Here is a 14,201-nt window from a genome sequence, read left to right on the forward strand (position 1 = left end):
AAAAAGTTGGTACTTGTGATGATTTGGACAGACGGGGATAGCCAATCCCCAGCCGGCACTACCTCATCTCAACTCTGCCCATTTCAGCAGATCTGATTCAAACGGTCATGAAAACGCCAAAAGTTACACCATTTCGCATTGCGCAAAACATTTGCGACTTTTCAAATCTTTTGGTGAATTGGCCCCATAGTCTATGGCAACTGTGGCAAAGTAAGGTCTGTCGTGTCGATTCACCAGTGTTCCCATCTCTGATGCAGTGTGCCTCTTAATGAACTGGGTGCATCTTACACCACCACAACATTTCCTTAAAGGGAATCTGTCAGCAGGATTTTGCTACCTCATCTGAGAGCAGCTTAATGTAGGCAAAGTGAAGCTGAATTCAACGATGTATCACATAGATTACTTGGTGCAGCCGTTCTGACACAATCAGAGCTTTTAGATTTAGAATGAAGCAGAGCTGAGAAAACTAACCCCACCCACACCACAGCTAACCCCGCCCACCGAGGTGCTTAGTTGGCATTTGACAATGTTAATCTCTTAGTGACAAATCCTTCACAATTATTGAACAACCGCATGCACTTTGACAAGTGACACATCTCTGAATAAGCCTTTATATCCTGCGGTCTTCAGATTACATAGCAAAAGCTTGCTGATAGATTCCCTTTAATTCTGTTGTGTACAACACCATTCTTAATTAATTGGGCCCTATGATTTGTACTGCCTTACTGCAGCTAAAATGAAAATAAGTAACTTTACAATAGATAGAACAATTTCTAATTGTTTGGTTTCTAAATTCTATGCAGACTTATGTTTCTATATGCTAACAGGCCATATGCTTTAAGAGGTTCTCCATGAACTGAAAAAAACAAATGGTTAAAGGAAATGTCATTACAAATGAATATCTAAATATTTTTAATTAGCAGATCATGCTTATTTTGTCTACGGAGGTAATCACTATAGCACATTAGTAGCCATCTTGTTACACTGACAGAAACCTGTCCTAGAATGTTAGAAGTAAAGGTGACTTGAGGCTATGTGCACACGTCAGGATTTTCTTAAAGAAATTTCCTGACAAAATCAGGACATTTCTGCCAGAAATCCGCATGCGTTTTTTGCACGTTTTTTTGCGCGGATTTTACATGTTTTTTGTGCGGATTTTTGCGGATTTTTTTTACGTTTTTTTCCTGACACTCCAATTTAATGGGAAATCCGCAAAAAATCTGCAAAAATAATGAACATGCTACTTTTTTTTGCGGAATGCGTTTTTTTTTTGCGGAAAAAAACGCAAACATGTGCACAAAACATGCAGAATGCATTCTAAATGATAGGATGCATATTGTTTGCTTTTTTTTAGCGATTTTATAGCGTTTTTATCGGGAAAATCCTGACGTGTGCACATACCCTGAGAGCATATGCAGCAGGAAGCCCCACTGTGGTGATCTGGAGATAACCTTTATATGTTCTGAAGAGAAACCAAAGAATATTGTCCTCAAGATAAGCACTGTCCAGAGATGACCAGTTCATAGCAACTCTTCCCTCTCCTAGTGTATCCTCACCCACCCCCTGCAGACTGTGAGCCCTCGCGGGCAGGGTCCTCCCTCCTTATGTACTCGTGTGCCTTGTTATCTGCTCATGTTTAATGTAATTGTCTATATTTGCCCCGTATTCACATGTAAAGCGCCATGGAATAAATGGCGCTATAAAAATGAATAATAATAAAATAATAAAAAAATAATAATAACCGTTCAGCACTCACAATAACATCCTGGACAGCAGTCTGAACAGCCTTTGTTTACCTCAGCTTCACTGGTATCTCCAGTATTAGATCAGATAGACATGGTGAACAGAAGTGTCAGCAGTCTCTTCTTTCCTTATCACACTTGGTATGTCAAGCATTAGATCAGAAAGACAGGATGGACATTAGTATGTGCAGCTTCTTCTTACCTCAGCACCCATGGTATCTCCAGTATAGGATCAGAAAGATAGGATGGACAGCAATATGTGCAGCTTCTTCTTACCTCATCACTCCTGGTATCTCCAGTATAGGATTAGAAAGACATGTTGAACAGCAGTTTGAGCAGCCACTTATTATCTCAACAACCTCTGGTATTTCCAAAATTATATTAGAAAGACAGGGTGGACAGCAGTGTGAGCAGTCCCTTCTTACCACAGCACCTTTGGTATCTCCAAAATTATATTAGACAGGGTGGACAGCAGTGTGAGCAGTCCCTTCTTACCATAGCACCTCTGGTATCTCCAAAATTATATTAGATAGACAGGGTGGACAGCAGTGTAAGCAGTCCTTTCTTACCACAGCACCTCTGGTATCTCCAAAATTATATTAGACAGGGTGGACAGCAGTGTGAGAAGTGTCATGATTCCAATGGCAGGGAATCACAAAAGGACAAGCACCAACGAGCTCTAGGGTGATGGAACCTGAGCTGACCGCGACCCTAAACCTGAACACACAAATAACAATAGCCGGGGAACGTGCCTACGTTGATCCTAGACGTCTCGCACCAGCCGAAGATCTAACTTCCCCTATTAGAAGAAACACAGACCTCTCTTGCCTCCAGAGAAATACCCCACAGAAATAGCAGCCCCCCACATATAATGACGGTGAAATGAGAGGAAGGCACATACACAGTATGAAATCAGATTCAGCAAAATGAGGCCCGCTAAAACTAGATAGCAGAGGATACAAAAGTAAACTGCGCGGTCAGCAAAAAACCCTTCAAAAAACCATCCTGTAATTACTTGAACTCATGTTCCAACTCATGGAACATGAGGAGCAATTACAGCCCGCTAGAGCAACCAGCAGCAAAGAAACAATTATATGCAAGCTGGAAAAGACAAAAATAAATCAAAACGTGGAACAAGAAAATCAAAAACTTAGCTTGTCCTGAAGATTACTGAAGCCAGAAGCTGAGGTAACAAAACACTCTGATAACCTTGATAGCCGGCGGGGAAATGACAAGAAAGCCCGGTTAAATAGGAAACTCCCAAATCCTAATAGAACAGGTGGACACCAGAGACAGCAGAACACAAATCACTCAGTACCATCAGTAACCACCAGAGGGAGCCCAAAAACAGAACTCACAACAGTACCCCCCCCCTTGAGGAGGGGTCACCGAACCCTCACGAGAACCACCAGGGCGACCAGGATGAGCCCTATGAAAAGCGCGGACCAAATCATCAGCATGAACATCAGAGGCAACCACCCAAGAATTATCCTCCTGACCATAACCCTTCCACTTGACCAAATATTGGAGTTTCCGTCTGGAAATACGAGAATCCAAGATCTTCTCCACAACATACTCCAATTCTCCCTCCACCAGCACCGGAGCAGGAGGCTCAGGCGAAGGAACAACAGGTACCTCATACCTCCGCAACAACGACCGATGGAACATATTATGAATAGCAAACGATGCCGGGAGATCCAAACGAAACGACACAGGGTTAAGAATTTCCAAGATCCTATAAGGACCGATGAACCGAGGCTTGAACTTAGGAGAAGAGACCTTCATAGGAACAAAACGAGAAGACAACCACACCAAGTCCCCAACACGAAGTCGAGGACCCACGCGGCGACGGCGATTAGCAAACTGCTGAGCCTTCTCCTGGGACAACTTCAAATTGTCCACCACATGACTCCAAATCTGATGCAACCTATCCACCACCATGTCCACTCCAGGACAATCAGAAGGCTCCACCTGACCAGAGGAAAAACGAGGATGAAACCCCGAATTACAAAAGAAAGGAGAAACCAAGGTAGCAGAACTAGCCCGATTATTAAGGGCAAACTCGGCCAGCGGCAAAAAGGTAACCCAGTCATCCTGATCAGCAGAAACAAAACACCTCAAATAAGTTTCCAAGGTCTGATTAGTTCGCTCCGTCTGGCCATTCGTCTGAGGGTGGAATGCAGACGAAAAGGACAAATCAATGCCCATCTTAGCACAGAACGTCCGCCAAAATCTAGACACAAACTGGGATCCCCTGTCAGAAACGATGTTCTCCGGAATCCCATGCAAACGAACCACGTTCTGGAAAAACAGAGGGACCAACTCAGAGGAGGAAGGCAACTTAGGCAAGGGTACAAGATGAACCATTTTAGAAAAGCGGTCACACACAACCCAGATGACGGACATTTTTTGAGAGACAGGGAGATCCGAAATAAAGTCCATGGAAATGTGCGTCCAAGGCCTCTTCGGGATAGGCAAAGGTGACAACAATCCACTGGCTCGAGAACAGCAAGGCTTAGCCCGAGCACAAACCTCACAAGACTGCACAAAAGAACGCACATCCCTAGACAAGGAAGGCCACCAAAAAGACCTGGCCACCAAGTCTCTAGTACCAAATATTCCAGGATGACCTGCCAACGCAGAAGAATGGACCTCAGAGATGACTCTACTGGTCCAGCTATCCGGAACAAACAGTCTCTCAGACGGACAACGATCAGGTTTACCCGCCTGAAACTCCTGCAAAGCACGTCGCAAGTCTGGGAATACGGCCGACAAAATCACCCCATCCCTAAGGATACCAGTGGGCTCAGAGTTTCCAGGGGAGTCAGGCACAAAACTCCTAGAAAGAGCATCCGCCTTCACATTCTTTGAACCTGGCAGGTATGAAACCACAAAATTGAAACGAGAGAAAAACAGTGACCAACGAGCCTGTCTAGGATTCAGACGCCTGGCAGACTCAAGGTAAATCAGATTTTTGTGATCAGTCAAGACCACCACACGATGTCTAGCACCCTCCAGCCAATGACGCCACTCCTCAAATGCCCACTTCATGGCCAAAAGTTCCCGATTACCCACATCATAATTCCGCTCAGCGGGCGAAAATTTTCTAGAAAAGAACGCACATGGCTTCATCACCGAGCAATCGGAGCTTCTCTGTGACAAAACCGCCCCCGCTCCAATCTCGGAAGCATCAACCTCAACTTGGAAAGGAAGCGAAACATCAGGCTGACGCAACACAGGGGCAGAAGAAAACCGACGTTTAAGTTCCTGAAAGGCCTCCACAGCCGCAGGAGACCAATCAGCAACATCAGCACCCTTCTTAGTCAAATCCGTCAAAGGCTTAACAACACTAGAAAAATTAGTTATAAAACGACGATAGAAATTAGCAAAGCCCAAGAACTTCTGCAAACTCTTAAGAGATGCAGGCTGCGTCCAATCACAAATAGCCCGAACCTTGACGGGATCCATCTCAATAGTAGAAGGGGAAAAAATATACCCCAAGAAAGAAATCTTCTGGACTCCAAAGAGACACTTTGAGCCCTTTACAAACAAGGAATTAGCCCGCAGGACCTGAAACACCTTCCTGACCTGCTGAACATGAGACTCCCAGTCATCAGAAAAAACCAAAATATCATCCAAATACACAATCATAAATTTATCCAGATATTCACGGAAAATATCGTGCATAAAGGACTGGAAGACTGAAGGAGCATTAGAAAGTCCGAAAGGCATTACCAAATACTCAAAATGGCCCTCAGGCGTATTAAATGCGGTTTTCCACTCATCACCTTGCTTTATTCGTATAAGATTATACGCACCCCGGAGATCAATCTTAGTGAACCATTTAGCCCCCTTAATGCGAGCAAACAAATCAGTCAACAAAGGCAAAGGATACTGATATTTTACGGTAATCTTATTCAAAAGACGATAATCTATACAAGGTCTCAAGGACCCATCTTTCTTGGCCACGAAAAAAAAACCTGCTCCCAAAGGGGACGAAGATGGACGGATATGTCCCTTTTCCAAGGACTCCTTAACATAATCCCGCATAGCAGTATGCTCTGGCACTGACAGATTGAACAAACGACCTTTAGGAAATTTACTACCAGGAATTAAATCTATAGCACAATCGCAATCCCTGTGAGGAGGAAGCGAACTGAGCTTAGGCTCCTCAAAAACATCCCGATAATCCGACAAAAATACAGGAACCTCAGAAGGAGTAGATGAAGCGATAGAAATCGGAGGTGCATCATCATGAACCCCCTGACATCCCCAGCTTAACACAGACATTGTTTTCCAGTCAAGGACTGGATTATGAGTTTGTAACCATGGCAGACCAAGTACTAGAACATCATGTAAATTATACAACACCAGGAAGCGAATCACCTCCTGATGAACGGGAGTCATACGCATGGTCACTTGTGTCCAGTACTGAGGTTTATTCATTGCTAAAGGTGTAGAGTCAATTCCCTTCAAAGGAATAGGGACTTCCAGAGGCTCAAGACTAAACCCACAGCGGTTGGCAAATGACCAATCCATAAGACTCAGGGCAGCGCCTGAATCCACATAGGCATCGACGGAAATGGCTGATAATGAACAAATCAGAGTCACAGACAGAATGAACTTAGACTGTAACGTACTAATGGCAACAGACTTATCAACCTTTTTTGTGCGTTTAGAGCATGCTGATATAACATGAGCTGAATCACCACAATAAAAGCACAACCCATTTTTCCGCCTATAATTTTGCCGTTCACTTCTAGACTGAACTCTATCACATTGCATTGTCTCAAGTGCCTGTTCAGAAGACACCGCCAAATGGTGCACAGGTTTGCGCTCCCGTAAACGCCGATCAATCTGAATAGCCATAGTCATAGACTCATTCAGACCCGTAGGCGCAGGGAACCCCACCATAACATCTTTAATGGCCTCAGAAAGGCCATCTCTGAACTCTGCAGCCAGGGCGCACTCATTCCAGTGAGTAAGCACTGACCATTTCCGAAATTTTTGACAATATATTTCTGCTTCATCTTGCCCCTGAGAGAGAGCTAATAAAGCTTTTTCAGCCTGAATCTCTTGGTTAGGTTCCTCATAGAGCAAACCCAATGCCAGAAAAAACGCATCCACATTAAGCAACGCAGGATCCCCTGGTGCCAATGCAAATGCCCAATTTTGAGGGTCACGCCGCAGGAAAGATATAATAATCTTAACCTGCTGAGCAGGGTCTCCAGAAGAGCGAGATTTCAAAGAAAGGAACAGCTTGCAATTGTTCCTAAAATTCAGAAAACTAGATCTATCTCCAGCAAAGAACTCTGGAATAGGAATTCTAGGTTCAGACATAGGAGCATGTACAACAAAATCTTGTATATTTTGAACCTTAGCAGCAAGATTATTCAAGCTGGAAGCTAAACTCTGGACGTCCATGATAAACAGCTAAGGTCCGAGCCATTCAAGGATTAAGAGGAGGAAAAAAAAAAAAAAAATCAGCCAGACTGCAATTAGGGCTAGGCAGCAACCTCAGAGGAGAGAAAAAAAAAAAAAAACTTCCTCAGACTACTTTTCCTCCTACTTCAGCCCAAACATTTTGTGGCCGGCTATACTGTCATGATTCCAATGGCAGGGAATCACAAAAGGACAAGCACCAACGAGCTCTAGGGTGATGGAACCTGAGCTGACCGCGACCCTAAACCTGAACACACAAATAACAATAGCCGGGGAACGTGCCTACGTTGATCCTAGACGTCTCGCACCAGCCGAAGATCTAACTTCCCCTATTAGAAGAAACACAGACCTCTCTTGCCTCCAGAGAAATACCCCACAGAAATAGCAGCCCCCCACATATAATGACGGTGAAATGAGAGGAAGGCACATACACAGTATGAAATCAGATTCAGCAAAATGAGGCCCGCTAAAACTAGATAGCAGAGGATACAAAAGTAAACTGCGCGGTCAGCAAAAAACCCTTCAAAAAACCATCCTGTAATTACTTGAACTCATGTTCCAACTCATGGAACATGAGGAGCAATTACAGCCCGCTAGAGCAACCAGCAGCAAAGAAACAATTATATGCAAGCTGGAAAAGACAAAAATAAATCAAAACGTGGAACAAGAAAATCAAAAACTTAGCTTGTCCTGAAGATTACTGAAGCCAGAAGCTGAGGTAACAAAACACTCTGATAACCTTGATAGCCGGCGGGGAAATGACAAGAAAGCCCGGTTAAATAGGAAACTCCCAAATCCTAATAGAACAGGTGGACACCAGAGACAGCAGAACACAAATCACCCAGTACCATCAGTAACCACCAGAGGGAGCCCAAAAACAGAACTCACAACAGAGAAGCCCCTTCTTACCACAGCACCTCTGGTATCTCCAAAAATATATTAAAAAGACAGGGTGGACAGCAGTGTGAGCAGCCCCTTCTTACCACAGCACCTCTGGTATCTCCAAAATTATATTAGATAGACAGGGTGGACAGCAGTGTGAGCAGCCCCTTCTTACCACAGCACCTCTGGTATCTCCAAAATTATATTAGACAGGGTGGACAGCAGTGTGAGCAGCCTCTTCTTACCTCAGCACTTCTGTTACCTTCAATATTAGATCAGATTATCTACCGGGAGCACAACTTTCTACATATGAAGTGGGGATGAAGCTTCTACTGCACATGCTTACATACTATTGTCTTATTTTCATTTTATTAGGATCACCTCCCAAAACAAAATGAGTGTGATTTACTACTTAAAGGTATTAAGAAACATATTTATAATTACATTTCCTTTACAAGAAGAAAAAGAAAATGGAATGGCCAATTTCCTTAAAATGAATCATGTGGAGTATATTTTTTATGCAATATTAAAATTTAACCAATAAAGAAGATTGATTTTAAGGAATTTGAATTTTTTTTTCATGTTTTTTTTTTCATGTTGTGAGTTGGAGGTCCTCAATGGGACTGGCTCCCTAAAAACTAGAGTTAATTTCAAGGACTGTTGCAATCATTAATGCAGGCGTGGAAAACCCCATCATTCTTCCACATATTTCCTTTAGTTATTATCTGTTTTTCTATTCCCAGAGAATGCCTTTAAAGGGAACCTGTCACCTGAATTTGGCGGGACCGGTTTTGGGTCATATGGGCGGAGTTTTCGGGTGTTTGATTCACCCTTTCCTTACCCGCTGGCTGCATGCTGGCTGCAATATTGGATTGAAGTTCATTCTCTGTCCTCCATAGTACACGCCTGCGCAAGGCAATCTTGCCTTGCGCAGGCGTGTACTATGGAGGACAGAGAATGAACTTCAATCCAATATTGCAGCCAGCATGCAGCCAGCGGGTAAGGAAAGGGTGAATCAAACACCCGAAAACTCCGCCCATATGACCCAAAACCGGTCCCGCCAAATTCAGGTGACGGAGTCCCTTTAAAGGAATATTTGCTTCTGAGGCATATACAGTATGGCAAAGTATAATTGCAAGAAGCGTGTAACAGGTAACTGTTCTACTTTCATGATTTCCATCCTTTCCCTACTTCTTAACCAAAAGAGTAGGAGACATATGGGAGTATGACGTTAGGATCTAACCATGAAGATTATTTTTTGTTTATTCATTAAAATGGTGTTCATACATTGTTGTTTAGAAGAATTGTTTAATGTTTATCAGACATTTAATGTTATTTTTCTCTCTCTAACCGCTAATTAGCTAATTTAATAATAAGAAAATAAAATGGCATAAGGTTCTTGGCCAGTCATTTTTATTAAAGGGGTTTCTTTGTCACAAAATCTGAAAGCTCCTGATTCCTTGGAGGCCAGTTGTAATTTTCAAACACTTGTTTTTTCGCTTTAGAAAAGCATGTTAATTATCAAAATTAGCTGTCAGACTTCTTAAGTAGAGCTGTGCGCACCAGCCCAAAATAACGGCGTCCCGGGTGGAAACTAAACTTTACGGCGGTTAAAGAAACCTACCTTGCAATTCATTTCACATTTTTGCACAAATTTGCATCCATCTACTCCAGGTTGCATTCGTTGCACTCCGGCTTTGCATTTTTGCCACAGGAATAATATGACATCAATGACAATATCTCTATCGGGCTGGACATCCTGAAAAATCAAGGGGAAATGTTACGGAAAAAAATGATGATTTCAAACATTTTAAATTAAAGGGCAAACCACAGGCGAAATGAGTCCACGACTGGCTCCATTATTGAAGACGTGTATGTTTTACTCTGAAAAGATGCAGATTTTAAGAGGAAACATACTTTAAGATGGTAGTCGGCGAGAAGATGGTTGGGATTTCTAGTCATAGATGTATGTCCCCACCACTTTTCCGTCTGCAATAACAGCCATTCTCTGATTCATACTGCCTGAGGTTTAGGTGGCAGAAATCAGCTGACAGGTTCCATTGAACATATGATGAAACCTTGTAATTAGGTCCAGAAAAACCAGAGGATTAAATGATTAAAACACAAGTTATACTTAATATTTTCTCACGAAATTATATATCAGTCCACTCAGCTCTTCCTACTCTATAACACGATGCCTGCTATTTTCACGGTGATAGGTTCCCTTTAAAAAAAAAGAACATCTTAAAATGTGTCACAGTAGTGGAAGAGGGTATGAATATCAAGGTGCATGCATGATAGTCACATAAAATATAGATAAACATGAACGAACCCAACCATGAAACCCTCCACTTACTGGAATACAGACAACATGTTATACATTTTAAACTAGAATCCATCAAACCTCCATATCTGAAAATGATTTTCAACCAACTCATTAAGTGGTACAAGGAGTGGTCCAAAGAGAGGTACAAGGAATGGTATTAGGAAAGGTACAAGGAGTGGTATAAGGAGAGGTACAAGGAGTGGTATAAGGAGAAGTACAAGGAGTTGTCTAAAGAGAGGTCTAACGAGAGGTACAAGGAGTGGTACAAGGAGTGGTCCAAAGAGAGGTACAAGGAATGGTATTAGGAAAGGTACAAGGAGTGGTATAAGGAGAGGTACAAGGAGTGGTATAAGGAGAAGTACAAGGAGTTGTCTAAAGAGAGGTCCAACGAGAGGTACAAGGAGTGGTACAAGGAGTGGTCCAAAGAGAGGTACAAGGAATGGTATTAGGAAAGGTACAAGGAGTGGTATAAGGAGAGGTACAAGGAGTGGTATAAGGAGAAGTACAAGGAGTTGTCTAAAGAGAGGTCTAACGAGAGGTACAAGGAGTGGTCCAAGGAGTGGTCCAAAGAGAGGTACAAGGAATGGTATTAGGAAAGGTACAAGGAGTGGTATAAGGAGAGGTACAAGGAGTGGTATAAGGAGAAGTAGAAGGAGTTGTCTAAAGAGAGGTCCAACGAGAGGTACAAGGAGTGGTACAAGGAGTAGTACAAGGAGTGGTCCAATGAGAGGTACAAAGAGTGGTCCAAGGAGAGGTACAAGAAATGGTATAGGAAAGGTACAAGGAGTGGCATAAGGAGAGGTACAAGGAGTTGTCCAAATAGAGGTCAAAGGAGAGGAACAAGGAGTGGTACAAGGAGTGGTCCAAGGAGAGGTACAAGGAGTGGTCCAAGGAGAGGTACAAGGAGTGGTACAAGGAGTGGTCCAAGGAGAGGTACAAGGAGTGGTACAAGGAGAGGTCCAAGAAGAGGTACAAGGAGTGGTGTAACTAGTGGTATAAGAAGGAGTACAAAGATTGGTATGAGGAGTGGTATAAGAAGTGGAACAAGAAAGAATACAAGGAGTGTTATAAGAAGTGTTACAAGAAGGAGTACAAAGAGTAGTATGAGGAGTTGTACAATGAGTGGCACAAGGAGAACTATAAGAAGTGGTATGAGAAGGGTAAGAAAGAGTGGTTCGATGAGTGGTACAAAAAGTGGTACCAAGAGAAGTACCAGAAGTGTTACAAGGATGGGTACAATGAGTGATACGCGGAGTGGTAAAAGAAGTGTATCCAGAATGTGTGGATCAAACTATATACTAAAACCCTCATGCATCCTAGAATTCACCAAACCGCTATATTTGAAAATAATTTCCAATTACCGTAACTGATTGAGTAGTACAAGGAGTGGTACAAAAATGGTTCAAGAAATTGTATGAAGAGTGGATGGAGGAGTGGTTCAATGAGTGAATGGAGGAGTGGTACAAGGAGTGTTGCAAGAAGTGACAGAAGCAATAGCGGGATAAAAGACGTATTCCAATGGTGAGGTTAAAACCATGCAGTTTTTTCGTGGTTATCGCTGTTATTGCAGCATTGACAGGTAAAATGTTTACACTGGATGTATAAAAACTGCAAACATAACAAAAACCAAGGCAAAACTGCATGCAGTATTTTGGATGGAATTTTAGACATAGCTTTAAGCACACGTTCTGAACACACCCTTAGCATCCCAGAGATTTCATTCCTGGATAAAAGACTGCAGCACACATAGGGTTTGTATATATTTTGACTTGTCTGTTCCCTATAAATATTTCATATATCCATTTTATTTTTCCTAAACAATAAATGCATCCTGACAGAGCGTATTGTGCCCTCACAATAGCAGAGGAATGGCAATCCCCATTTACTGTACACAAAGCAGTCCCCGTGATTGATTTATATGCAGACCTAGACAAAACCTGTCAAGTTTCACTGATTTCTTGTCAGTCCTGCTGACTGTTTGCAGTGACGCATACGTTAATGGATTATCTATCACTCACAGCTTTCAATAATTTCTCATTTAAATTTCAGATTCTTTTTGAAAAAGATAAAATGAGTGTCTCCTTTTATTGTTAGTGTCCTCGTGCACATCTCTGTGCGGCCGGAGATTAGGCTGGAGAAGAGACGGGTACGTTGGCCTCATCTCTATAGATTTGTAGTGCTGCTTAATGTGACAAGAACTTAACACACCTGGTACGTGGGCAAAGTTATCGTCCTACTCATGCATTTTATTCTTTATTTTAGAACTTTAAAGGCTGGTAAGGCTATGGACACCTTGGCATGAACAGAATTTACAAAGGTTTGTGATTACGTTGAATTAGAAACAAGTTGCACTAACTTTATACTGCACTCCTCATTCCCTGTTAGGTCGCCTAATTAGCAGCCCCCCAGTAGAACATGGTGGAAGATGCTACTTTAACTAGCACTAACGTTCTACGCCACCCACAGTCCTGTACTGCTCCTTGTAATATAGTGGCCGGAGTATGTGACATCTCTCTCCTTCTACACTGATGTTGTCCGATCACTTCCACCTCCCTGGGTAGATTCTGCAGATCCTCTCCCTCACTGTGTGATCTCTTCCTCTGCAGACTCTTCTCCCTCTCGCCCCTGTCTATTATCATGTACACCTGCTCTAAAATGTGAGTAACGCCAGACCATAAAATGCAGCACTAAATAAAAAGGCCCCTATATCTGGAAGCATATAGCAGAATTAAAAAAAAAAAAACGAAAAACTGGATTGCTAAGAGGAGCGACATGGAAAAAAATCTGCCCACTCCTGAGCTTAATTACAGTGTCCATTGAGGCCTCATCATTCACTTTTTATACAGAATATTAATTCACCCCTACTTGCATAATTAGATATTAAAATTTCAGTAATTGGCTTGCCATCAGCCAGAACAAGAAGTGGGGGAAAAGACTGAACTGCACGTTATAATTGCACATATCGGAAAAAAATCAATCTCACCAAACCAAAATGAAGCTTTAAAGGGGACCTGTCACCCAGGTTTTACTCTTATATTATTACCGCTGCTCTCCCAAATACTTTGATACCTTTAATTCTGAAGTTTAAATGTTTTATTAGGTAGAAGAGTCTCAGTAACTAGTAGCTCTTCCAAATAACCCCCCTTTATTACAGATTCCTTAACCTGGCAATATGTGATATTGAATATTTTAGCTGAATTTTCAGGTCTTAAAGGGAATTTGTTACCAGGTTTTTGCCATCTAACCTCAGAGCAGCATAATGTAGGGTCAGAGACTCTGATTCCAGTGATGTGTCACTTACTGGGCTACTTGCTGTAGTTTTGATGACATCACAGTTTTATCAGCAGGAGATTGTCCCTACAGGACCAATTGATCTGCAGCTGTTTAATCTAACCACACCCACACCACTGATTGGCAGCTTCCTGCCTATGCACAGTGTAAACACAAAGCTGCCAGTCAGTGATGTGGGCGGGGTTACACAGAGCTCAGCATTTGGAGAACTGCCAGATCTGCAGCAGATAAAACACTGATTTTATCTAAACTAAAGCAAGCAGCCCAATAAGTCATACATCACTGGAATCAGAGTCTCCGTCTGATCTTAGATGAGCTAACAAAACTCTGGTGACAGATTTTCTTTAATAATGCTTAAAAGTAAAAAAACTGTCAGACACAATACCTGAGAGGAGCGACACACACATGAGTATAGTGTCTCTGCCAGTGTGATGTGATCGTCCGTGGATTTGTTATTTATAGGTTCACCTGGAATGTAAGATCAATTCATCAACAATAAAACACGGATTATTGCCGAT

The 14,201-nt window shown here is 42.4% G+C and overlaps 1 protein-coding gene across 6 annotated transcripts in view; it reads right to left on the minus strand.

The window, feature by feature from the left end:
- The window catches only part of CFAP54 (cilia and flagella associated protein 54), a 752,512-nt gene that overhangs the window by 624,867 nt on the left and 113,444 nt on the right, over positions 1-14,201 (minus strand). For all 6 annotated transcript variants that reach the window (XM_069764454.1, XM_069764457.1, XM_069764455.1 and 3 more), the window contains 2 exons: positions 14,069-14,151; positions 9,691-9,825 (listed from right to left, as the gene is read on the minus strand). In XM_069764454.1, coding sequence (XP_069620555.1) covers positions 9,691-9,825; positions 14,069-14,151 — 218 coding nt within the window. The remainder of the gene's footprint in view (positions 1-9,690; positions 9,826-14,068; positions 14,152-14,201) is intronic.

Source organism: Ranitomeya imitator, chromosome 4 (assembly GCF_032444005.1).
Source record: "Ranitomeya imitator isolate aRanImi1 chromosome 4, aRanImi1.pri, whole genome shotgun sequence".
In the NCBI taxonomy this organism is placed as follows: Eukaryota; Metazoa; Chordata; class Amphibia; order Anura; family Dendrobatidae; genus Ranitomeya; species Ranitomeya imitator.